Source organism: Oncorhynchus mykiss, chromosome 3, assembly GCF_013265735.2.
Source record: "Oncorhynchus mykiss isolate Arlee chromosome 3, USDA_OmykA_1.1, whole genome shotgun sequence".
In the NCBI taxonomy this organism is placed as follows: domain Eukaryota; kingdom Metazoa; phylum Chordata; class Actinopteri; order Salmoniformes; family Salmonidae; genus Oncorhynchus; species Oncorhynchus mykiss.
Window position 1 is genome coordinate 49,384,945 of NC_048567.1, and position 22,927 is coordinate 49,407,871.

General features: G+C 44.2%; 2 protein-coding genes across 6 annotated transcripts in view; one reads left to right on the forward strand and one right to left on the reverse strand.

Moving 5' to 3' along the window:
• Positions 1 to 5,651, forward strand: part of dync1i2a (dynein, cytoplasmic 1, intermediate chain 2a) — a 21,834-nt gene extending 16,183 nt beyond the window's left edge. For all 3 annotated transcript variants that reach the window (XM_036974413.1, XM_036974415.1, XM_036974414.1), the window contains 4 exons: positions 1,789 to 1,933; positions 2,227 to 2,367; positions 2,579 to 2,704; positions 4,584 to 5,651. In XM_036974413.1, coding sequence (XP_036830308.1) covers positions 1,789 to 1,933; positions 2,227 to 2,367; positions 2,579 to 2,704; positions 4,584 to 4,697 — 526 coding nt within the window. In that variant the 3' untranslated portion in view covers positions 4,698 to 5,651. The remainder of the gene's footprint in view (positions 1 to 1,788; positions 1,934 to 2,226; positions 2,368 to 2,578; positions 2,705 to 4,583) is intronic.
• The window catches only part of LOC110520101 (calcium-binding mitochondrial carrier protein Aralar1), a 22,621-nt gene continuing 5,242 nt past the window's right edge, over positions 5,549 to 22,927 (reverse strand). For all 3 annotated transcript variants that reach the window (XM_021597152.2, XM_021597151.2, XM_036974412.1), the window contains 14 exons: positions 22,514 to 22,653; positions 18,105 to 18,251; positions 17,880 to 18,018; positions 17,374 to 17,467; positions 16,750 to 16,834; positions 15,409 to 15,493; positions 14,359 to 14,517; positions 13,397 to 13,449; positions 13,103 to 13,183; positions 10,176 to 10,316; positions 8,761 to 8,899; positions 8,326 to 8,484; positions 8,090 to 8,180; positions 5,549 to 6,185 (listed from right to left, as the gene is read on the reverse strand). In XM_021597152.2, the coding sequence (XP_021452827.2) occupies positions 6,011 to 6,185; positions 8,090 to 8,180; positions 8,326 to 8,484; positions 8,761 to 8,899; positions 10,176 to 10,316; positions 13,103 to 13,183; positions 13,397 to 13,449; positions 14,359 to 14,517; positions 15,409 to 15,493; positions 16,750 to 16,834; positions 17,374 to 17,467; positions 17,880 to 18,018; positions 18,105 to 18,251; positions 22,514 to 22,653 (1,688 nt within the window). In that variant the 3' untranslated portion in view covers positions 5,549 to 6,010. The remainder of the gene's footprint in view (positions 6,186 to 8,089; positions 8,181 to 8,325; positions 8,485 to 8,760; positions 8,900 to 10,175; positions 10,317 to 13,102; positions 13,184 to 13,396; positions 13,450 to 14,358; positions 14,518 to 15,408; positions 15,494 to 16,749; positions 16,835 to 17,373; positions 17,468 to 17,879; positions 18,019 to 18,104; positions 18,252 to 22,513; positions 22,654 to 22,927) is intronic.

Below are 22,927 nucleotides of genomic sequence, written 5' to 3' on the forward strand. Positions count from 1 at the left end.
AATTCGTAAGGGCATGGACTCTAAAAGGTGTAAAAAGCGTTCCACAGAGATGCTGGCCCATGTTGACTCCAATGCTTCCCACAGTTGTGTCAAGTTGGCTAAATGATATTTGGGTGGTGGACCATTCTTGATACATGCGGGAAACTTTTGTGTGGGAAACCCAGCAGCGTTGCAGTTCTTGGCACCAACCGGTGCACCTGGCACCTACTACCATACCCCTTTCAAAGGCACCCCGTTCTTGCACATTCACCCTCTGAATGGCACACGTACACAATCCATGTCTCAATTGCCTCAAGGCTTTAAAATGCTTTAACCTTGAATCTCTTCATCTACACTGATTGAATTGGATTTAACAAGTGACATCAATAAGGGATCATAGCTGGGGACTCCCGGGTGGCGCTGTGGTTAAGGGCGCTGTACTGCAGCGCCAGCTGTGTGACTCTGGGTTCGCGCCCAGGCTCTGTCGTAACCGGTCGCGACCGGGTGGTCCGTGGGGCGACGCACAATTGGCCTAGCGTCGTCCGGGTTAGGGAGGGTTTGGCCGGTAGGGAAATCCTTGTCTCATCGCACACCAGCGACTCCTGTGGCGGGCCGGGTGCAGTGCGTGCTAATCAAGGTTGCCAGGTGCACGGTGTTTCCTCCGACACATTGGTGCGGCTGGCTTCCGGGTTGGATGGCGCTGTGTTAAGAAGCAGTGAAGCTTGGTTGGGTTGTGTATCGGAGGATGCATGACTTTCAACCTTCGTCTCTCCCGAGCCCGTACGGGAGTTGTAGCGATGAGACAAGATAGTAGCTACTAAACAATTGGATACCACGAAATTGGGGAGCAAAAAAAGGGGTCAAATTAAATATATATATATATATAAATAAATAAGGGATCATAGCTTTCACCTGGTCAGTATATGTAATGGAAAGAGCAGGTGTTCATAATGTTTTATACACTAAGTATATATGTTAAACACCAAATTTTGATGCCCGCTCCCCTGTGGAAATCGAATTAACATAATTGTAAAAATCCCCATAAGTCTGTCTGTCTTTAAGCTAGAAAGATAGTTTTTTTTGTTTGTCAGACCATGACACATCCTGAAAATCGGTCTTCTCACAATCTGTAGTGTACGAACGGTTTGGCCGACAAACTATTATGGCCCCTCTATTGAAAATGAGACTTTCAGGAACACAATGGTGGTCTTCGTTTTGCTCTATGACCCCCACAAGCGTCTTGGGACTCGTCTGAAGTCGGTACAGCTGATCTGCCAACTTCTGTCTGCAGCGTCCCAACAGTTTGGGTTACACACTAATATGCGAGTGCTGAAGCACATGGTGTGTACATTTGTTTTGAATGGGCTAATAGTACTAAGGCCAAATATTTATTTTTGATACTTCAAGGGGTCTTAAAATTATAAATTAAATAGCTAAATTATCTTCTTAAAACAATTCCATATATACATAGTAGAACTCCCCCGGTTTAGACAGGGCTTAGACACATGACAAAAATAAGGGGTGAAATGCATGTAAAAAAATAAATAATACAATGTTTCCTTATCTTTCTTATCTCTCAGATATAGGACAGACACTTCAGAACTTCCTTGTGATTATTATTTCGGGGGGGCACTAGCTGTTCAATGTGTTTGTATGGGCTAATAGTACTAAGGCCAAATAAAATGAGTAAACCCCTCCCCCTGGCTCAGACTCTTATTGGTTAATGTATTCATCGAGGGGTTCTTTAAGAAGTGGAACGTGGTGTTTGCTAATTATTGCTTTCTTATCTGCTGTATGTCTGGGCCACAGTAAAGCAGGGATCAGTGAGATGTTTGAGGGCCACCACGGGCCTATCACAGGGATAGACTGTCACACAGCGACCGGGCCCGTCGACTTCTCCCACCTGTTTGTCACCTCCTCCTTCGACTGGACCGTCAAGCTGTGGAGCACTAAGGTACTGTACCGTCTCCATTAGAAAGCCTGCTGTTACTATTGTGCGTCCCAAATGGCACCGTATTCCCAACATAGTGCACTACTTTTGACCAGAGCCCTATAAGTAGTGCACTATAGGGAATAGGTTGCCATTTATGAAGCAAAATATGTGGTTGAATTTGGACCCGTTTAAGCCCACAATGCTGCATCTTTTTTTTTTTTACATTTTATTGCATTGATCCAGATAATTGTATTTGGCATGGTCAGTTCAGTGGGTCTATGTTTTCAGGTGCCACCTACGTTTCTCTCTTTCAGAACAACAAGCCGCTGTACTCGTTCGAGGACAACTCGGATTACGTCTACGACGTCATGTGGTCTCCCACTCACCCGGCGCTGTTTGCGTGTGTGGATGGAGTGGGCCATCTTGACCTGTGGAACCTCAACAACGACACTGAGGTACCTGGCGCATGCCCCCTTTACCACAGGTTTTGCAGCATCTATACGGGCGGTTTCCCGGATTAAGCCTGGTCCTGGCAGATTCTCCATTGATAGTGCCGTTTAGTCCAGGACTAGGCTTAATCTGTGTCTGGGAAACTGGCCCATAGTGTAACAGAAATCCAGTCAGTCATCAGTATTGGCAGTGACAGATGAGATGTTTCTTTTGCAGGTTCCTACAGCCAGTACCACAGTGGAGGGGAACCCAGCCCTGAACCGCGTGCGATGGGCCCATTCCGGCAAAGAGATTGCCGTGGGAGACTCTGATGGACAGATTCTGGTCTATGATGTTGGAGAGGTGAGTGGGTTAAGAGCCTTTACTGTGCCAATAAAATGCATGGCATTCTTCATAAACTCTGCAAACAAAATAACCTTTTTCAGGACCCTGTCTTTCAAAGATAATTTGTAAAATCCAAATAACTTCAGATCTTCATTGTAAAGGCTGTTTCCCATGCTTGTTCAATGAACCATAAACGATTAATGAACATGCACCTGTGGAACGGTCGTTAGGACACAACAGCTTACAGACGGTAGGCAATGAAGATCACAGTTTTGAAAACGTAGGACACTAAAGAGGCCTTTCTACTGACTCCGAAAAACACAAAAAGAAAGATGCCCAGGGTCCCTGCTCATCTGTGTGAACGTGCCTTAGGTATGCTGCAAGGAGGCATGAGAATGTGGCCAGGGCAATAAATTGCAATGTCAGTACTCTGAGATGCCTAAGACAGCGCTACAGGGAGACGGGGCAGACAGCCCTCGCAGTGGCAGACCTATGTGTAACAACACCTGCACAGGATCGGTACATCTGAACATCACACCTGCAGGACAGGTACAGGATGGCAACAACAACTGCCCGAGTTATACCAGGAACGCACAATCCCTCCATCAGTGCTCAGACTGTCCGCAATAGGCTAAGAGAGGCTGGACTGAGGGCTTGTAGGCCTGTTGTAAGGCCTACAAGACATCACTGGCAACAATGTCGCCTATGGGCACAAACCCACCGTCACTGGACCAGACAGGACTGGCAAAAAGTGCTCTTCACTGACGAGTCGCGGTTTTGTTTCACCCGGGGTGATGGTCAGATTTGGGTTTATCGTCGAAGGAATGAGCGTTACACCGAGGCCTGTACTCTGGAGTGGGAGGGTCCATCATGGTCTGGGGTGGTGTGTCACAGTATCATCGGACTGAGCTTGTTGTCATTGCAGGCAATCTCAACGCTGTGTGTTACAGGGAAGACATCCTCCTCCCTCATGTGGTACCCTTCCTGCAGGCTCATCCTGACATGACCCTCCAGCATGACAATGCCACCAGCCATACTGATCGTTCTGTGTGTGATTTCCTGCAAGACGGGAATGTCAGTGTTCTGCCATGGCCAGCGAAGAGCCTGGATCTTAATCCCATTGAGCATGTCTGGGACCTGTTGGATCAGAGGGTGGGGGCTAGGGCCATTCCCTCCAGAAATGTCCAAACTCTTGCAGGTGCCTTGGTGGAAGAGTGGGGTAACATCTCACAGCAAGAACTGGCAAATCTGGTGCAGTCCATGAGGAGAAAATGCACTGCAGTACTTACACCAGATACTGTTACTTTTGATTTTGACCCCCCCTTTGTTCAGGGACACATTATTCCGTTTGTTAGTCACATGTCTGTGGAACTTCTTCAGTTTATGTCATGTTCATACAAATATTTACACATGTTAAGTTTTCTGAAAATAAACGCAGTTGACAGTGAGGCCGTTTTTCAATTTTTTTGTTTGGGAAGGGGGTTTTACATTGACATTTCAGCAAGAATTGAGATCTAAATCTAAAATGTTCAATGGGGTTATTCCCTATTTTCCTCCTATATCTCAAGTGGAGGTGAAGGCACTCTGGTAATACTTCATGCTCCATTTCTCCGGACAACAATTAAGCCATTGTCTTGTCAGGAGGCCAGCTATCTGGATGGAGACTGCTCCAGAGGGTCTGTCTGAGTGTGTGTCAGTCATGTCGCTGAGTATTGAGCTGCAGATACAGAGAGCAGCTCTTCCCCCCCCCCCACCCTGATCTCTGCCACTGACAGGTCAAGTCTCTTGTGACAATTAGAAGATTGCCTGTGATCCCATGCCCTCTGGAAGTGTCCCAGTTTCAACAATGTGTTAGTATTTTCACCCATATCAATGCTTTGTCTTCCTCTCCCGCCAGCAAATCGCCGTTCCACGCAACGACGAGTGGACCCGTTTCGTCCGAACCCTGGCGGAGATCAACGAGAACCGGGACGACGCAGAGGAGCTGGCCGCTCAGCGCCTCTCTGCCTGATCGTCATGGAAACTCCAGTCTAGGGACCAGCAAAAGGCTTCATATTGTCAGCCTTGTTTTGATTGGAGGAAAAGACGCGATTTGCGACAGTGTTCAGGCGTGTGGACATCTTTTCTTTGGAAACATTGTAGTCAGATTTAATACACATAGCTACTTAACTGGGATAGCCTTCTACTTCGGCTGGTTTAAGTACACCAGTCTCCAATGGGATAACTAACAGGGCTATCTATCAACCTCAGACACTACAAGAAACAAAGCCATCTTCTTACTCTGCAATACAAATCAGTTGAACTCTTTTTCAACGACTCAAAAACCAGAATGCCTTAAAGGTACCATGTCTGAATCCATACGGTAGTGTTGTGGGTTTAGCTTCAGTTTCACAGGCCACTCAACTTGTTTGTGGTTACACCACCTTGAGCATGTGTTTGCTGTCCTCATGATTGCTGTTCACCATCTGTGCTTCGATGCCCGTGTCCACTTCAACTGCAGTAGACCCATCACTACACACAGGAATGTAGTGGTCTCATCATACATCAGCCAGTGTTTTTCTATGTTCCTTTAACCTAGATGCACAAGATCTCCACTTGTTTTTGTAATATATGGACAATTGTAACCTTCAACTTGACTATTGCTCTTAAACTAAATTTGACACTTAAGATATCAGAACCAGAATCTTTAGAAGTTTGAGGGAGAACTACCTGAAGATATTATGCTGTATTGGAAAATTGCTTAATGTGTAGTATGAATTCAGTATCCATACTTTATGGCGCGTCTAAGCAAAAGTGTAACTTTTTGTGACCTAGATATTACAGAGAATGTCTTCCACGAATCTCAATGTACTTTTTTCACAATTAAAATTAAGCCATTTTGATTTATTTCAACAAAATACAATAGATACATTTAAATGATTTTCCAAAACCCTGGTCATGATTTCAAAATAAATACTTTCGAAAACATCTGTACATCCTTTCAAGTCTCTGAAATGTGATTGACGAGATGACATTCTCACCAGCCTCGCTTTGAGGAATTTTTCAATGAAAAATGCCTCTCCACAGAAATAAAAAATGTACAGTAACATTGTGCGAGCTATACAAAGACTAACCAAGGAAGCACTATTCATGCAGCATTCAAAGTAAGTATTTCAAATGCCTATGAATGAAGGAGACCATTTTCTTTACCATTTCAGAGGAATGAAGGGACAGATATTTTAGGACACAAGACTCAAGGAGCATGCAGCCATTTAGCAGTTAAGTGCGGAGGGGGAGACAGACAGCCTATGAGGCTGTAGGCTCCTCTTTGGTCGGGGCTGGGGCTTAGCTAACAGACACCGCTCCAGAAGACTTGAACTTGGGTAGGTGTAGACCAAACTTGTTCTCCACGCCAGCGAATGTGGCAGCAGCTAGACGGTAGCCTCCTACGTGGTCAGCACTTATAGGGGGAAGGTCTGAGATCCTCGACTTAGGAGTTGGCTCAGAGCCGGTGGGGCGACTGGGGGCAAAAGATTTAGGAAGGATAATTAACATACAGACAATACTTCAGTTCACTAAGGGTGAACCCAGTGGCAACCTGTAATCCAGGGCAGGTGGGGCTCTGCCACCTGGTCAGCTCGAAAAAAAGTTGTTGCCTGTTTTACATGTTATTTTGGCATTAATACGTGTCCCATATCAGTTTGCAAACTTTTTTTTAATAGTTAAAGCCGCAATAGAAACATGGTCTCTTTTTTTGCTTTCTTGAGTAAGGCAGCTACAAAATGCAGGTGTTTCAGCCTAGCTTAGTGCTTTCTGTGGTGGAGGGGCAGCCAGCGGAAAATACAGCGTAGGGGTTGCGCCGTGATTGGCTCAGTGTTCTGTCACTCATGGGAGCTAGACATTTCAAGCCCCCTTGGGTGTTGCCATAGATTTACATTAGATGCACCCATCCAAGAACACTCAAGGTCATTGGCCACAGATACAATTCTGTCAAATCACATATCTACCGTATCTTTGATTGGACTCATATCAACATAAAACTTTCTAAATCTTAGCTAGCAAGCTAGACAAGCAGTCATTACGTCAAATCTACTGGCAAATCCTTTTCAATCCTTGTCAGATGAAGAAAAATTATAGATCAAGCGTATCGGTGCTCATCGGCCATTGGACATTACACAACAAATTGGAAATCGCAAATTCAACAATGAGTGGTTTGGAAGGACTCAGTGGCTAACTGCAAGTATTGAAGATAAATCCCTATTTTGCTTCCCCTGCTATTCGGGAGAGAGGGTATGTTGTCCAAGTCTGGGTTTAAGGGTCTCTTTTCCAAGCTTAAAAGGATAAACATCCACACGCAACACCATGGGCCGGAAAAGGTTGAATACATTGGCCATGCTGTCAATCCAGCATGACTTCTGCCGCGTTCAAAACAACTGGAAACTTGGAACTCTCAGACTTCATTGAGTTCAATACAAATGGGAGCTCTCTGACTAGGAAAATAAGTTTTGAACAGCCATCCAACTCGGAATTCCAAGTCGGGAACTTTTTTTCTGAGTTCCCAGTTGTCTTGAAAGCACCATAAATCCAGAGAATGGCAGACTTTTTCATGACAAAATTTGTCCACAAGAAAAACGGATGCGCCACCTTCCTGTACAAGTGAGCACAGCAGAACGGTGAGTCCAAAAATGTCTTGTATTCTGCTGCATAAATTATGTAATATGCCATGGAGATATGTATACTGTAGCTAAGAAAGTAATACTAAGTGCATGTTGTGTATGTCCCTTTCCCATTCATAACTTAGCCTACCGTTCTTACTTCGTGGTGCACATGTAGCCTGTTTTAGAGAAATGTAATAATTTAATATTGTAAGAGCTTTCATTGTCTGCTTATATGGCCCCTTTTTTATCCTACGGTTCTGACTTGTTCTGAAATCTGAAAGTGCTGAACAAATAGTTATATTGACTATGTCCGTCCATGCTCGCTCATTAATGTCTTAATCAAAATTACGGATTGCCTCTTATGCGCTCGTCGTTCCCTTATGCCATAGTATGTACATCTAAATTGTCAGTAGAAACCAGATTTGTTTAAGCAAGTCAGCCGTATCAGCTATGTTTTTTAAATAGGCAGTAAATGAGGCTGAATGAACTGTTTCACTGCCAGAAAAGTGTCTGCTGATAGCCAGGTGTAGCGGTAGTAAGGATTCACTCCATGGTGCTGAAAAGAAAGCTCTGCTGTTGGGACAGATTTATGTAGGCCTTAAAAGTTTGTGGGCACCATTTGTCACGGTTATAGTGCAATTAATGTATTGTTTAGTGTTGTGTAGTGGCTTTGCTGGCATGCATCCCCCATTTTTTTTGTTTTGTTTGCCCTACCAAGATTTACATACTAAAATTGCCACTGGGTGAACCAAACAGAAATACTCACTGTCCTCCAAAGTCAATGTAGAACCATCTCTGCAAGAGTTCATAAGTCACCAAGGTTACACCAAACTGTGGCGAGGACCTGCAGACACGGGCTGGTGGGAGAGACTTTGAAATTACAATGTGGGATTTCACATTTTCTCTGATGTCTTCAAGAGAGCAATTATGGGAGCCAAGGAGTGCCTCATTTCCCGGTCATGAAACTGCTCATTTGTGGAGCGCACGCATGTGTGTGCTTACCTCCTGCTCCTTTCCACAGGGCCCTGAAGCCCTCCTCAGCAATGATCTTCCTGAAGCAGTCTATGACTCCGTTGTATGTGGTCTGGCCTGCGCGGGCCGCCACCTGGAGCCTGGTCTTGATGACATCAGCAGGGGTCACCAGGGAGGCAGCAGGTATACCTTAAGAGGTGTTGCACAACCCACATAATGAGTCATTCTCACTATGCAGGAATAGTATCACCACTGATGGCAAGCAGAGTAGTACAATGCCAGGTTTAAAATAGAAAAGGAATAGAATGTCCAGTCGTTTACTGTACATATTTTTTTTATCATATATAGAATATATATGATAAACATTCAATTGATTGAAGCATTTATTCAGGCCTCTAGTATACTATACTATGTCTATAGGTTGAGATGGTGAGGTTTGCAGCAATGGTTGTTAGTGCTAGCTACCTGCTATGGCACCAGCAGTGAGCAGCTGCAGAGGTCCAATTCTGCCCTGTTCGTCTGCAAACTCAGCCTTGGTGTGGGCGTACACAGGGAAGTAGATGGCAGAGAACGGGATGTCACGCAGAAAGCAGGCTTTCGCTCCCTAGGACACACAAACACAAAAGTATTTATGTTATATAACCCAAAATGACTACACCTGCAAAAATATCGCATTTTCACAGTTTTCTTTTATTTATTTCACCTTTATTTAACCAGGTAGGCTAGTTTTAGAACAAGTTCTCATTTGCAACTGTGACCTGGCCAAGATAAAGCAAAGCAGTTCGACACATACAACAACACAGTTACACATGAAATGTACAGTACATGAAATGTAAAATGCATTTGGACCTGCCTGAATTTCTGTAAGATATTTGCTTAGGATAATGCTTACCGAGTGCTTTAAAAAATATATTCTATACTAGAAATACTGTATAGAATATTGCACAGGTTTATTTGGAATCATCAAATACAAATGAGTTAAGTGGTGTAGACATCTGGTCTCATTAGTCCAGATTTGGACTACTGTACTGAATATTCTAATGTACTGAATATTCTAATGTACTGAATATCTTCCAAAATATGATTGACCCTGATGGTGGAGAAGGTAGGGCAGTGGTTGAGGCGGCCGCTGTGGCTTTGGGATCATCTGGCCTGGGAGCTCCAGTGGATTATTGTTGGCAGGCTGTGAGCCTCAGCCAACCCACAGAGGAACCTGGCGGTGCGGTTGATCACAGCAGGAGCCAGAAGGCCCTCAGGCAGCGCTGCTCCCCCCATGGTTCCCCCGGGGCCCCCAGAGAACTCCCTCCCAGCCCAGCACACAGTCTCTCAGACACACACACACAGAGACTACATTAACATGGACCCATGGTCTACTGGGCCCATCCACAGGGAGGAAGTCAGTCACTTTTAACAAGCTCCACATTGTCTGCTACTCATTAAAATATGAACCATGAACACATTACTTGAGATGTAAGTAAACCGACTAGAACTTGGAAAGGAGCAGTAGCTAAGCATAATTTACTGTTGGTTGTTGGCAGCTGTGGTCTCTCTGCATGTTAAACACTGTTTTGGAAAGAAATAATATGATTGTAACAATCGGTAGGGAATCTAGCTAGTCATCCTACTGCAGACTTCGCCTGCTCATCAGAACTCTCATATTGCAAAAGTGTCTTATGTAATATCAGCATTGATACACAGTCATACAGTATTTATTGTTCAACACCACTGCAACATAAACTGTTAAACTACAACATAAACTACCACATAACCTACGTCACCTTGCGGGTGACATCATGCAGGGGTTGTTAACTTAGGCTATAGCAGAGGTTTTAAGAGGTGATGTGGCAAGTGAAGCTGCTGATGTAGAGGGGTTTACCCACTTTGTAGAGGCCAAAGAGGCCCAGGTCCCTGACCACGGTCAGGGCACCGACCCTGCGGGCCGTGGTGATCTCTCCGGCCACCTGGAGACGGATCTTGACTATCTCCAGAGGGTTGGTGAAGATCACCTGGGATCCTCCAGCCTGCAGAACACAACTCAGGTTGAGGGTGAGAATAAATAAATGGTCCCTGTCACAGTGCATCCGTAACTGAAGCGTGATAAAATTGTAGGTTTCAATCTGCAGAACCAATTGTATACACTATTTTTTTGTCTTTCTTTCTGTAGTACTTTGTCGCACAAACAAAATCTCTAATTATAATGAAAAACAAATGTAATTACTTACAGTAAGTAAATCAAGACAATCATACATGTTTTGTTTTTACTTGTGTCCCATGATTAGGAAGGGGTTAATAGGTTTTGCAACATCTCAGGGGTCAGCCTGTGGTGAGGATGATAATGTCTAAGCATTTCACCCCAATAAGCATTTTCAAATTAGCTTGGTAAACTCAAACACAAAAGACACTATTTTCAAGTGCTGATGTCAAGCTGTCAGAAAGTGGCCTTGATGAGAGCAGGAGAAACAAGCAGGCATTGAGGGAGGAAACAGTGGGGTCAGGGAGGAACAGGCAGGGTGCGAGGAGAAGCCTTGCTTATGGCTGGAAGGCCCTGACCCCGGCAACAGCCCTCTGCCCCTTCCCTCTCCCCCGGGCACCTCCTGTGGAGGGGTGAGTGGCCCAGCCCAGCCTCGCCCCGCACACTTCCCCAATTCACCCCACTCCCAGGGGAGAGCGTTGAATCACACTGCTCTGCTCAGGGCCCTGGCAGGGACGCCCCAGGGTGCAGCCACTCTGACTCTAGCACATTTATCACCCTCCCCAAATCGAATCAGGCCCCTGGATGCCTGCTGGTGACATAGAGGGCAGGGGTCCTATCTGTAAACATCCGAGCGCTGTCCTAAAAAAAGCTCAGGCACATTTAGTCATTTTCAAAGTGGAAGGGGAAGATCCGCTACTCTGAAGATTTATGCATTCATCCCTCTGTCCCTATCTCCTTTATCTTTTCCACTTATTCACAGTCAGGAGGGATAACATTACAGTCCATCTCCACAAACTAGTAAAACATTTGCCTTCTACAATGTGAAACCACTTTACATGAAGACCACGTTCATCTGATGTGCAAGAAATTGATACTATGGGAAAAATGTAGCATAAAAAAAATATACATAGTATATTATATACGATAATATTGCTGGGTGGAGTCCTTCACCAGAACTAGGTTACCGTAATCTAAAGTTCTATATGGCATGCTATACTCCCGAGTGGATATTCACGTCATAAAAAGGAATTTCCCTCGACCACACCCATACATTGGGGAAAACCCAATTATTTCCAATTCACCCCCCATTGTAAAAGTCTACTTCGTTTCTTGTTATACAAATAACATTTAAAAAATAATGCAGAAAAGCTGCTGTGTTGTTCAATGTACATGTAACCGGGTCAAAAATCCTCACTTATGAATCGCAATGCTCCCACGTAGGGAAATAGAACCTGCAAGAAGAGCCCTGTGGCTTCAGGCTATTCGGCATGGGAGAGTGGGATATGTGGGTACCCGGTGTCCAAGTAGGTTACACGTAGCTACAGTATGTGTGGAAAACATTTAATCACAGATAAGACATTTAACTTGTTTAATACCGTCAATTTGTAACTCCACTCACTACTTGTAGCTGAATAGTTATTTTTTTTAAAGTTGTTGTTCTTGGCTAGCTTAAGTTACAGTCGGTAGCTAGCTAGCACTGTCACTCACGTGGCTGCTAGCACCGTCCTGAAGCCCTACAATATTACGTTTTTCTAAGTAGTGAGAACCCTCTGGAGCAGGCAATGTTGAAATGTACGTTTTAGACACGTACTTTTCTTAGATGTAGTTTTGTAATTGACTTAAAACAAGCCGACAAGAAAATTGCATTTGAAAAGGGTCAAGTTTTTGCTGTGAACCAATGGGGTAACCTAAAACAGGTTGTTTTCCCTACAGGCGGGCATTCTATCTAATACCGCCTGGGACTATGCTTGTTGTTGTACATGTATGGTGTGTGGAACTGTGGTGCCTATGGCAGATCAGGCCTCAGGTATGTGCAGTCCTGTCAAACTCAATCACAGTGAGGTAAAGCCAGCTCCATCCAGGGCCCTCCAGGCCTTCTTCCTCCAATTACAGGCTGACAGGGGTCACAACCCTGTAGACCCTGCCCTCCGTAGGCAACCTGCAGGCTCTCTTCCCTGCCCTGTCTGTTTCGTTTCACTTAGACTCATTTAGCAGAGGTAGGGTGATGGAATTACACGCTTTAATCCACCAATGCACTCACCAAACGTTACAGCGTGCCAAATTACCACGCTGAGGTAAAAAATAGTCCATTCACAGACATAATTTCTCAAATTGTGCCCAATTAGAGAGTTCAGAGACCCAAGAGCACCTTTTTATCAAGCTCCGCCACTTATTTAGGATGTCAATACACCGGCAGGAAACTTGAATTAGAGCTTAAATTCATATACAATAATTCAATGTCCGTAATTCAAATTGAAGATGAAAAGCTTATAATTGTAGATCCAGATCAGTCAGAAATAATTAAGCTAAACCTTAAAGTTGAAGGGGTTGGAAAACCACAAAAAATGTCCCCCTTTAAGCTCAATATCTGGAATCCACAATTTACACCCATGAGATGCCAAATGTTCATAAACTGAAAGAGAAAATCTTAAATCATGTTTTAGTTTCAACAAAAATCTTGTTTCAGTTCCCCCACATCGAGATCAATTAGATTTAAACGAGTCAATGTAGCAGCTGCCAACGCTTTCTTTTGCTTTGCATGAAGCACACGCCTTTTCAGCCCTCACTCTGTAGAGAGACTGTCTACGAAGACATCCTCACACCAATACTTACAGTGGCACCAGCCAGGACTTCTGCAAACAAGGGAATGGTGTTATCCTCTGTGGTGAATTTGTCTCTTACAAAGTCATTCATCTGTGAGAAAAGAGATTGAGGCAAGCACAACGCATACCTTTAGAGAAAGAAATGCTCAAAGAGAATGACAATGAGTGCATCTAGTCACGCCTTAGATTTTGGAAGACATTGTATTTTCTGTGAGACTGTATTCATATTTAACATACAAATGGTACAACCTTTCCTTATTGTGCAATAAACATGAAGGCACTCTGTGGGTTTGTAATGACTTGCCGTGAGTTTGATAGCTTTCTCTGGGGCAACACCGATAAGCTGTGGTACGAGACCTGAAAAACAGTATTCATGGAGACCATTTAGATGACCTGACAGAGGAAGACACTCTGACTGGAAATGAATACTTCCATTGCCAGTTACAACAATGAAATCGGCATGATTCTTGTCCGGATAAAATAAACCCATAAATATTTACAGATACGGCTGCTACATCTGATGAACCAAACGACAATGGCTCCCATTGAAATGGACAAAAAGCTCAAATATGAAACTGGCAGTTGTATGGGCTCAACAATGTTGTGGCCTGATCCCAGTCTGGTGTGGAACAGAGAGAGCTGTGTGGCCCTGGTGGTGGTGGTGGTGGTGGGGGGAGGGGGGCAGTGCTATAGCGCTGATAACCACCATACTGTTTCACCGTCCGTCCTTCAGCGAGCCAGATAAACTTCAGAAGGAGCTGCTGAGTGACTGCTTGTGGTATGCAGCCAGAAAACAGCCAACCGTGTCTGTCTCTCAGTCAATCACCCCTCTCATCAGCGTGGAAAGATAAAGAGGGAGGGGGGAGAGCCAAGCAGAGAGGATAAACAAAGAGCTGCAGTGGCAGAGGCAGCAGTAGATGGCAGTCTTGACTTCCTTCATCTGATAGCCCTCACTGTGACAGTGTTTTATATATATATATATATATCACAAGCCTTCAGCAGCGTTATCACCACACTGGAAAAAATAGATCTGACACTACTACAGGAGTTCTTTTACCTCTGGGATGTTTTCAGCTAGCTAAGTAATGACTGTGACCTTCCATAGACTTGGTCAATTTAGAACAGTCAAATGATTCTGTCATTATGCAAAACATGTTGATGATGATACTGGCACAAAAATGTGTTTTGCCACCATTTGCCTCCGGACCAGATGACAGTATCTAGCATTACATAATAGAAACGCATTCACCAGGCTTTAGTTTATACCTCTGTAGAATCCAAAGAATCCCTCATATCGGAGCACTTTCTTGGCACAGTCAAAGCTATTCTTGTACATGAGCTCTCCTACGAAGGAGCTGGTGGAGCGCTGGTTCTGCATACGGGTCTTCACCAGGTCAATGGGGTACACAGCTGTCGCACCCGTGGCTGCAAATCACACATGTCAATCAACACACCATCAACAAACTGCATTCACACCATCAACATACCTCATTCACACCATCAACATACTCTTGTTGGTGATAATATCCTATGATTGTCATATATTCAGACACAGCAAATATCTTTATCGTTATTTTAACTATTTAGCCGATCGTTTTTAGGTGGGGTATATTTAAAGATTGGCGTTTTAGTGTTTTGCTTCAGTGATAAATAGTGAGATGTGGGCATATAAAGAAGTTAAAAACAGTCATTAGGCCCAGACAGAGTAGTGACTATTTAGGAGTCTGCAGGAGAGCCGTAGTGTAGAGGGTGTCTACTGTCTGAGGAGGCAGCCATGCAGCAGGTTGCCCTAAATGCAGCTCTTAGCAACAGCGGCTTGTCATGTCTTGTCTCTGACATCAAAGGCCCTGTAATGACTCGGGCTCTCAAGCATGCAGAGAGCTCTCTCACCCTTCGTCAGCAAGAGAGGGTGAGAAAGGTCTCATTATCGCCATGGAGAGCCGCCGACTTCACAATGCTTCACAAGACTTCTGACCCTCAACTGTCCATTGATCATTCAGAACTGATCACCCTCCTGAGCTGCTAGATCAAAGACCCACTGAGACAGTAGGTTCTTAGAATGTTGCATGTTGGTTTCACGCACAAACATCTCAATGGCTGTTATATTAGTTCCTCCCAGTGTAATTAGACAGAGATTCCAGTGCGGTTCCGGAAGATTTGTGTCATTCCAAAGCTCCGGCTCCAAAGACAGCCTGGAGCCACCAGTGGCACAGCAGCACAATGGGCAGACCGGCCCCATGGCCTCAGTGCGCCAGTCTGACCGGCTTGGGTTACCCCTCAGTGGGCCCAGGTCTCCGTCGCAGACATGTCACTCACCTCCAGCGAGTGCGCCCAGACCGAACCTGTAAGCAGACTCTGCAGCCTGGAGCAAGACGGACCGATGAGGATCCCCATGAGCTTGCTGTGGAGGGAGAAAAGACACCGATGTGGAGAAAGACGGGGGATCAGAACACCAGGAAAGAATCTACTTCTATTAAACTGTAGTGAACCAGATACATTGTGGAAAGAAAAACGTTATGGACCACTCAACAGAGGAGGAAAGCTATGGAATGTAGACATCTCGTCGTGGTATAAGTCTTATTCATAAGCCAGTATTGTATGTCACCGACATAGACACTCTGGCTACGGATACAGTAAATGACTGTGTAGGAGAACTCTCCAGGGCTATCCATTGATTACGATGGAGCTAGGCAGAGGCTGGAAGCTAAGGGTTTTCCTTAAAAAAATAAAAATAATCTAAGCATGATTTTGCATTATCGGTCTCCATCTCTGGTTTGGTTCATGATCTTGAAAGTGGAGCCCCTTTGTTTTCTCTGTGGTGCCGTGTAACAGATTAGTCCCACAAGCCTTTCCCATGTAGAGATAAGCATCCACATGAATTATTACATTGGCTGAGTAACAGTTGGAGTGTGTCTGCCCTCCTTGGGGCAGTGAGCAACATCTCCCAGACCAGGCCCTTCCTCCTACCCAGCTGCTTTCACTGAAGGCAGCATGCTAATGAGATCGAGGCCTTGATCAAAAGGTTTAAGCAATTACCCTACTTCCACAAATGGCGGACCTGAGAACACCAACATGTTCGTGTCTTTCCCTTTTCCCAAAATCACATTCCAGACCTCCGAGCAAAAGTCCCGGAACATTGAGTGGACCTGGGCCTGACCACAGTCCGATTTACAGAGCTGTGTCGTCTGGAAAGACAGGAACTATTTCCTCCTCCTCCCTCCCAGAGCCACCTCTCGCCAGCACACTCACCATGCTCCTAGCCTCCTACTCTAAACAGACCTAGCCAGAGGCTTCATACACCAGCGGACTCATGGAAAGCCACCCTGATAAAAGCATCCTATTAGATTCTCAGGTGTATGATTGCGTCTGATGTATATGTCTACACTGAATAAAATGGGACAGGCTTTTAGAAAAAGGGAACATCGCAACAATCCATTCGTCTTTTGTACCTGTAATTGGGGGGGGGGGGGCTTTTATCCTAGGTGGTGTAATGCACATTTACAAAGAAAGAGAAAACATCAGCACTCTGCTAATTCCATCATTGAACACTCCCTTTTGTTGCTCTTTAATGAGAAAGCATGGTGGGGGAACAGAAGGGATGCAGCAAATAAAAGGCAGCAGGTAAGCGCCATGTGGACAGTCATTCAGGCAGGGTACCTGTCTTTGGATCTCAGCCAGGTGGTATGGGAGTGCGCCTTCCTCCAACGGTGCTATCCTCTCGATGTCCGCCAAGTTGAGCTTTCTTCAGAACAGCAGGGGAGAATCACAATGTTACGCCAGGAGTAGCAAATACAGCATAGCATCCCTCACACGGTGTTGATGCACGATTTTCCACAGACATTTTATGGCCATATAACTTGAGGTTGTTGCTGGTTTAATATGAGTTTGTATACACAACAGACAAACAAAGCTGGATACATGCCCACAACTCAAGCAGTAAATGAAGCTCTCTTAATGCCAGTGAGACATTCCCTGCTGGCATCATAAAGTCCGCATGCTTAGATTTATTTCGTACATCAACCAGTAGAGCCACTATTGCTAAACTGAATAGGTAATAACTTAGAATGTACTTCTAATAAATATAGCTATACAACTTTTTTTATTCCATTCACAGATTTATTGAAAATAGCTTTTTCTGATTAATGTGTTAGATATTTTGAATTCATGTGGAGGACAGTAATTCAATACTTGGCAGCGCAAATGCCACGTTGTATGGTTGTGAGTAAAAAGCACAACGCAGCGGTGATGTGTCACTGAGACTGGAGAGAGTTTGAACCTTACCCAGAATGAGCGTAAAGGCCAGAGAGCTGGTACAGGATGTCAATTTCCATTGGATTGATCTGACCAAACTTGTTGGCAGCACTAACAAACTCCTCTGTGGTACAATACGGAGCAGAGGGAGGCATGTTATGTAAGAAAAACCAGACGGGGGGTCACTTATTAAGACTAAATATTTCGAGATACAGTGGGTGGGTAGGCCTGCTGCAAGGATAACCAACCACATCAGCAGTACAGTCTAAAGGTGAAAGGGTAAACTCCTATAATACAGGTAACTATCACCATCAGAACAGGTCAACTATTCATTCCACAGATCTAAGGGAATAGACTAAACTAATAAAACAGAATATTACAGTGTACATTTACCTTATTTACTTAGAGCTAGGGTAACATGTTCTTGTGTTTCCTGACACCATTCTGCCAAGAGAGGTGAAACTCCCATGACGGTACTGTACAGCCTCAGTTCATGTTTGAAATCACATTTCCTCACTTGAGCAGGACTAGGCTACCTTTGGTGACGAGGGTATCCTTGTATGGTCCGGCTAGTGTGCTGTAGACCTTGCGGATCAGCTCCATGTTGTTAAGGAGGGCGTTGAAGGCATTGAAGTAGGAGAAGCTCACCATGTGGGAGGTGCTGCCTCCAGCGGCCTAAAGGGGAGAGGAACATACACTGAGGTCTCATCGTACAATCATCTCATGTTGAAACTGGGAGACCATAGCTGTCTCTAACTCACTGAGACCAGGTTCTCCTCCACAAAGGGGGTGAGCATGTGGTGGCGGATGGTGGCCATGATGTCGCTGAAGTCCATGGCAGAGATGGTACCGCTCTTGCTCTTATCCTTCTGGGCAAAGGCCTGGCGGGCATGCTCCAACTGCAGCTCCTACAATGAAAGGAAAGATAGAAAGAGCAGGCTCTTGTGACAAAAGACAAGTCAAATTACCAGGGATGAAATTGAACATTGGGGGGGAAAAACATGGTGTTGGATGATGTCGGACACTGCTTGGCACATGTGGAAGCATCAGATGAGATAGTGTTAGACCCTGGCTCTTGTAATCACAGCTGTCTCTCAGGAGTCTTGATGAAAACCATGTCCCCCTGAAGTCTGATCTCAAGTCTGTGCAGGAGAGCAGGCAGGTGTGTCCGGAGGAGCACAGGGATGATTCAATAGGACAGCCATGCAATCAGAGGGGAAGCAGGGGTACCACTGACCCAGGGTCAGCACTGCTGTCAAAGCTGATCACATACTACCAGCAGATCCCCCTCATCTCCATAACTCATCAGGCCATAGCAGAGTACAGCCCATCATGACAATGGTAACATTTTATACTGTATACTTTTATTCCACATCTAGTAAGAGTTGGGGAATACTTTGGTACCCAAATCCAGGTACTGTACTAGGCTGCTGCACTATTGAGGGCTATTGCAGCACATATGCTACAAATAGTGATGTTTTTTTTTATTCCGGTTAGACAATTCTGAGAACTATGGAACCTCCACAAGGTGGCAGGACATAAACTTTCAGCAGTTTTGTTTATGACTATGTTAGATTTAGCTGAATCGCATTCAATAATCTATTAGCAGGAAACAATATTGCAAAACATCAGCAGTGAAATAACAGCTAAAGCAAATGTTGTTTTGAATGAAAAGGGTCGCACACAAGAATCCTTGACGCGCTAGTGGGAACCCTTAGTCAACCATGATCCACCGCAAACTGCTATGAGGGTTTACACACAGTAGAGTAGTGGAACTACAGCCAAGCCCTTCCAAGTCCCAGACCACCCAGCTGCATATAAACCCACAAACCCCATCATTCCAAACAAGCTACGTCCACAGCCATACTACTGGCTTTATGGCCCTCGCTGTTTCTGTGATTACATATGTGTTACAGCTTTAATACATTACATAATTGTGTATTTGTTATGCTATTATAATCGCCCCATGTCTATCTAAACCAGAGATGTTCAATTCCGGTCCTGGAGGGCTCGAAACACTTCTGTTTTTTGATTCTACCTGGTAGTTAATTGCACTCACCTGGTGTCCCAGGTCTGAATAAGTCCCTTAATAGAAAGAGAGGATTAAAACCAGAAGTGTTTCGGCACTCCAGGACCGACATTGGACAGCCCTGATCTAAACCATGATAGAAAAATAACTTCCTGCATGCAAGTGATAAAAAAAAACATTTGTAAATTATAAAGACCCTTTGACTGTTTCCACATTTTGTTATGCTACAGTCTAATTCTAAAATTGATTAAATTGTTTTTTCCCCTGATCAATCTACACACAGTACCCCATAACGACAAAGCAAAAACAGGTTTTCTAAATTTTTGCAAATTTATTACAAATTAAAAACCAGAAATATTACATTTACATAAGTATTCAGACCCTTTACTCAGTACTTTATTGAAGCACCTTTGGCAGTGATTACAGTCTTGAGTCTTCTTGGGTATGACGCTACGAGCTTGGCATACCTATATTTGGGGAGTTTCTCCCATTCTTCTCTGCAGATCCTTTCAAGCTCTGTCAGGTTGGACGGGGAGCGTCGCTGCACAGCTACAGTGCCTTGCGAAAGTATTCGGCCCCCTTGAACTTTGCGACCTTTTGCCACATTTCAGGCTTCAAACATAAAGATATAAAACTGTATTTTTTGTGAAGAATCAACAACAAGTGGGACACAATCATGAAGTGGAACGACATTTATTGAATATTTCAAACTTTTTTAACAAATGAAAAGCTGAAAAATTGGGCGTGCAAAATTATTCAGCCCCCTTAAGTTAATACTTTGTAGCGCCACCTTTTGCTGCGATTACAGCTGTAAGTCGCTTGGGGTATGTCTCTATCAGTTTTGCACATCGAGAGACTGACATTTTTTCCCATTCCTCCTTGCAAAACAGCTCGAGCTCAGTAAGGTTGGATGGAGAGCATTTGTGAACAGCAGTTTTCAGTTCTTTCCACAGATTCTCGATTGGATTCAGGTCTGGACTTTGACTTGGCCATTCTAACACCTGGATATGTTTATTTTTTAACCATTCCATTGTAGATTTTGCTTTATGTTTTGGATTATTGTCTTGTTGGAAGACAAATCTCCGTCCCAGTCTCAGGTCTTTTGCAGACTCCATCAGGTTTTCTTCCAGAATGGTCCTGTATTTGGCTCCATCCATCTTCCCATCAATTTTAACCATCTTCCCTGTCCCTGCTGAAGAAAAGCAGGCCCAAACCATGATGCTGCCACCACCATGTTTGACAGTGGGGATGGTGTGTTCAGGGTGATGAGCTGTGTTGCTTTTACGCCAAACATAACGTTTTGCATTGTTGCCAAAAAGTTCAATTTTGGTTTCATCTGACCAGAGCACCTTCTTCCACATGTTTGGTGTGTCTCCCAGGTGGCTTGTGGCAAACTTTAAATGAAACTTTTTATGGATATCTTTAAGAAATGGCTTTCTTCTTGCCACTCTTCCATAAAGGCCAGATTTGTGCAATATACGACTGATTGTTGTCCTATGGACAGAGTCTCCCACCTCAGCTGTAGATCTCTGCAGTTCATCCAGAGTGATCATGGGCCTCTTGGCTGCATCTCTGATCAGTCTTCTCCTTGTATGAGCTGAAAGTTTAGAGGGACGGCAGTGGTCTGATACTCCTTCCATTTCAATATTATCGCTTGCACAGTGCTCCTTGGGATGTTTAAAGCTTGGGAATTTTTTTTGTATCCAAATCCGGCTTTAAACTTCTTCACAACAGAATCTCGGACCTGCCTGGTGTGTTCCTTGTTCTTCATGATGCTCTCTGCGCTTTTAACGGACCTCTGAGACTATCACAGTGCAGGTGCATTTATACGGAGACTTGATTACACACAGGTGGATTGTAATCATCATTAGTCATTTAGGTCAACATTGGATCATTCAGAGATCCTCACTGAACTTCTGGAGAGAGTTTGCTGCACTGAAAGTAAAGGGGCTGAATAATTTTGCACGCCCAATTTTTCAGTTTTTGATTTGTTAAAAAAGTTTGAAATATCCAATAAATGTCGTTCCACTTCATGATAGTGTCCCACTTGTTGTTGATTCTTCACAAAAAAATACAGTTTTATATCTTTATGTTTGAAGCCTGAAATGTGGCAAAAGGTCGCAAAGTTCAAGGGGGCCGAATACTTTCGCAAGGCACTGTATTTTCAGGTCTCTCCAGAGATGTTCGATCTGGTTCAAGTCCGGACTCTGGCTGGGCCACTCAAGGACATTCAGAGACTTGTCCCGAAGCCACTCCTGCGTTGTCTTGGCTATGTGATTAGGGTCGTTGTCCTGTTGGAAGTTGAACCTTCACCCTAGTCTGAGGTCCTGAGTGCTCTGAAGCAGATTTTCATGAAGGATCTCTCTGTACTTTGCTCCGTTAATTTTTCCCTCGATCCCGACTAGTCTCCAAGTCTCTGTCTCTGAAAAACACCCCCAGAGCATGATGCTGCCACCACCATGCTTTACCGTAGGGATGGTGCCAGGTTTCCTCCAGAAGTGACGCTTGGCATTCAGGCCAAAGAGTTCAATCTTAGTTTCATCAGACAAGAGAATCTTGTTTCTCATGGTCTGAGAGTTCTTTAGGTCCCTTTTGGCAAACTCCAAGCGGGCTTTCATGTGCCTTTTACTGAGGAGTGGCTTCCATCTGGCCAATCTATTTATTTTATGTTATTTATTAACTAGGCAAGTCAGTTAAGAACAAATTCTTATTTACAATGTTGGCCTACACCTGCCAAACCCTAGCCCGGTTGACTCTGGGACAATTGTGCGCCGCCCTATGGGACTCCCAATCACGGCCGGTTGTGATACAGCCTGGAATCAAACCAGGGTCTGTAGTGACACATCTGCACCTGAGCTCAATTTCGAGTCTCATAGCAAAGGGTCTGAATGCTGAATACTAACTACGGTATCTGTTTTTATTTTTACATACATTTGCAAAAATGTCTAAAAACCTGTTTTCGCTTTGTCATTATGGGGTATTGTGTGTAGATTGATGAGGGAAAAATGTATTTAATCCATTTTAGAATAAGGCTGTAATGTAACAACATGTAGAAAAGGGGAAGGGGTCTGAATACTTTCCCGAATGCACTGTATTTGTACGGTTCATAAGGTGTCTAGTAATGTCTACTGTATACTGTACCTGCAGAAACTGGGTGAACTCCAGATAGCTGAGGTTCTTCTTTCTGTCACTGCCAAAGTGGAGCCTGATAAACTCACAGTCCCAATTGAAGGGGATGTGGTGGTGCACTGTGGTCTGGCTGAAGATGTCTCGCACATTGGCTGCCAAATGAGAGATGGATGAGTTACATCAAGAGATTGAAAAAACAAAACAACCATACAATATACAGTGGGGTTTGAAATGACTGACACCCTTGTTAAAGATATGCAAAAATGACCTTATCAATTCAATGAAAAGTGAGCTACTGTATATTGTATGCCAAAACATATGTGAAATTACATAATTTTATTATATTCTGAATAATAGATTTTGTTTCAAAAGTATGTATTTTTTTCTCTCAAAAAGGTAGGGGTCAAAAGTATTGACACCCCTGTT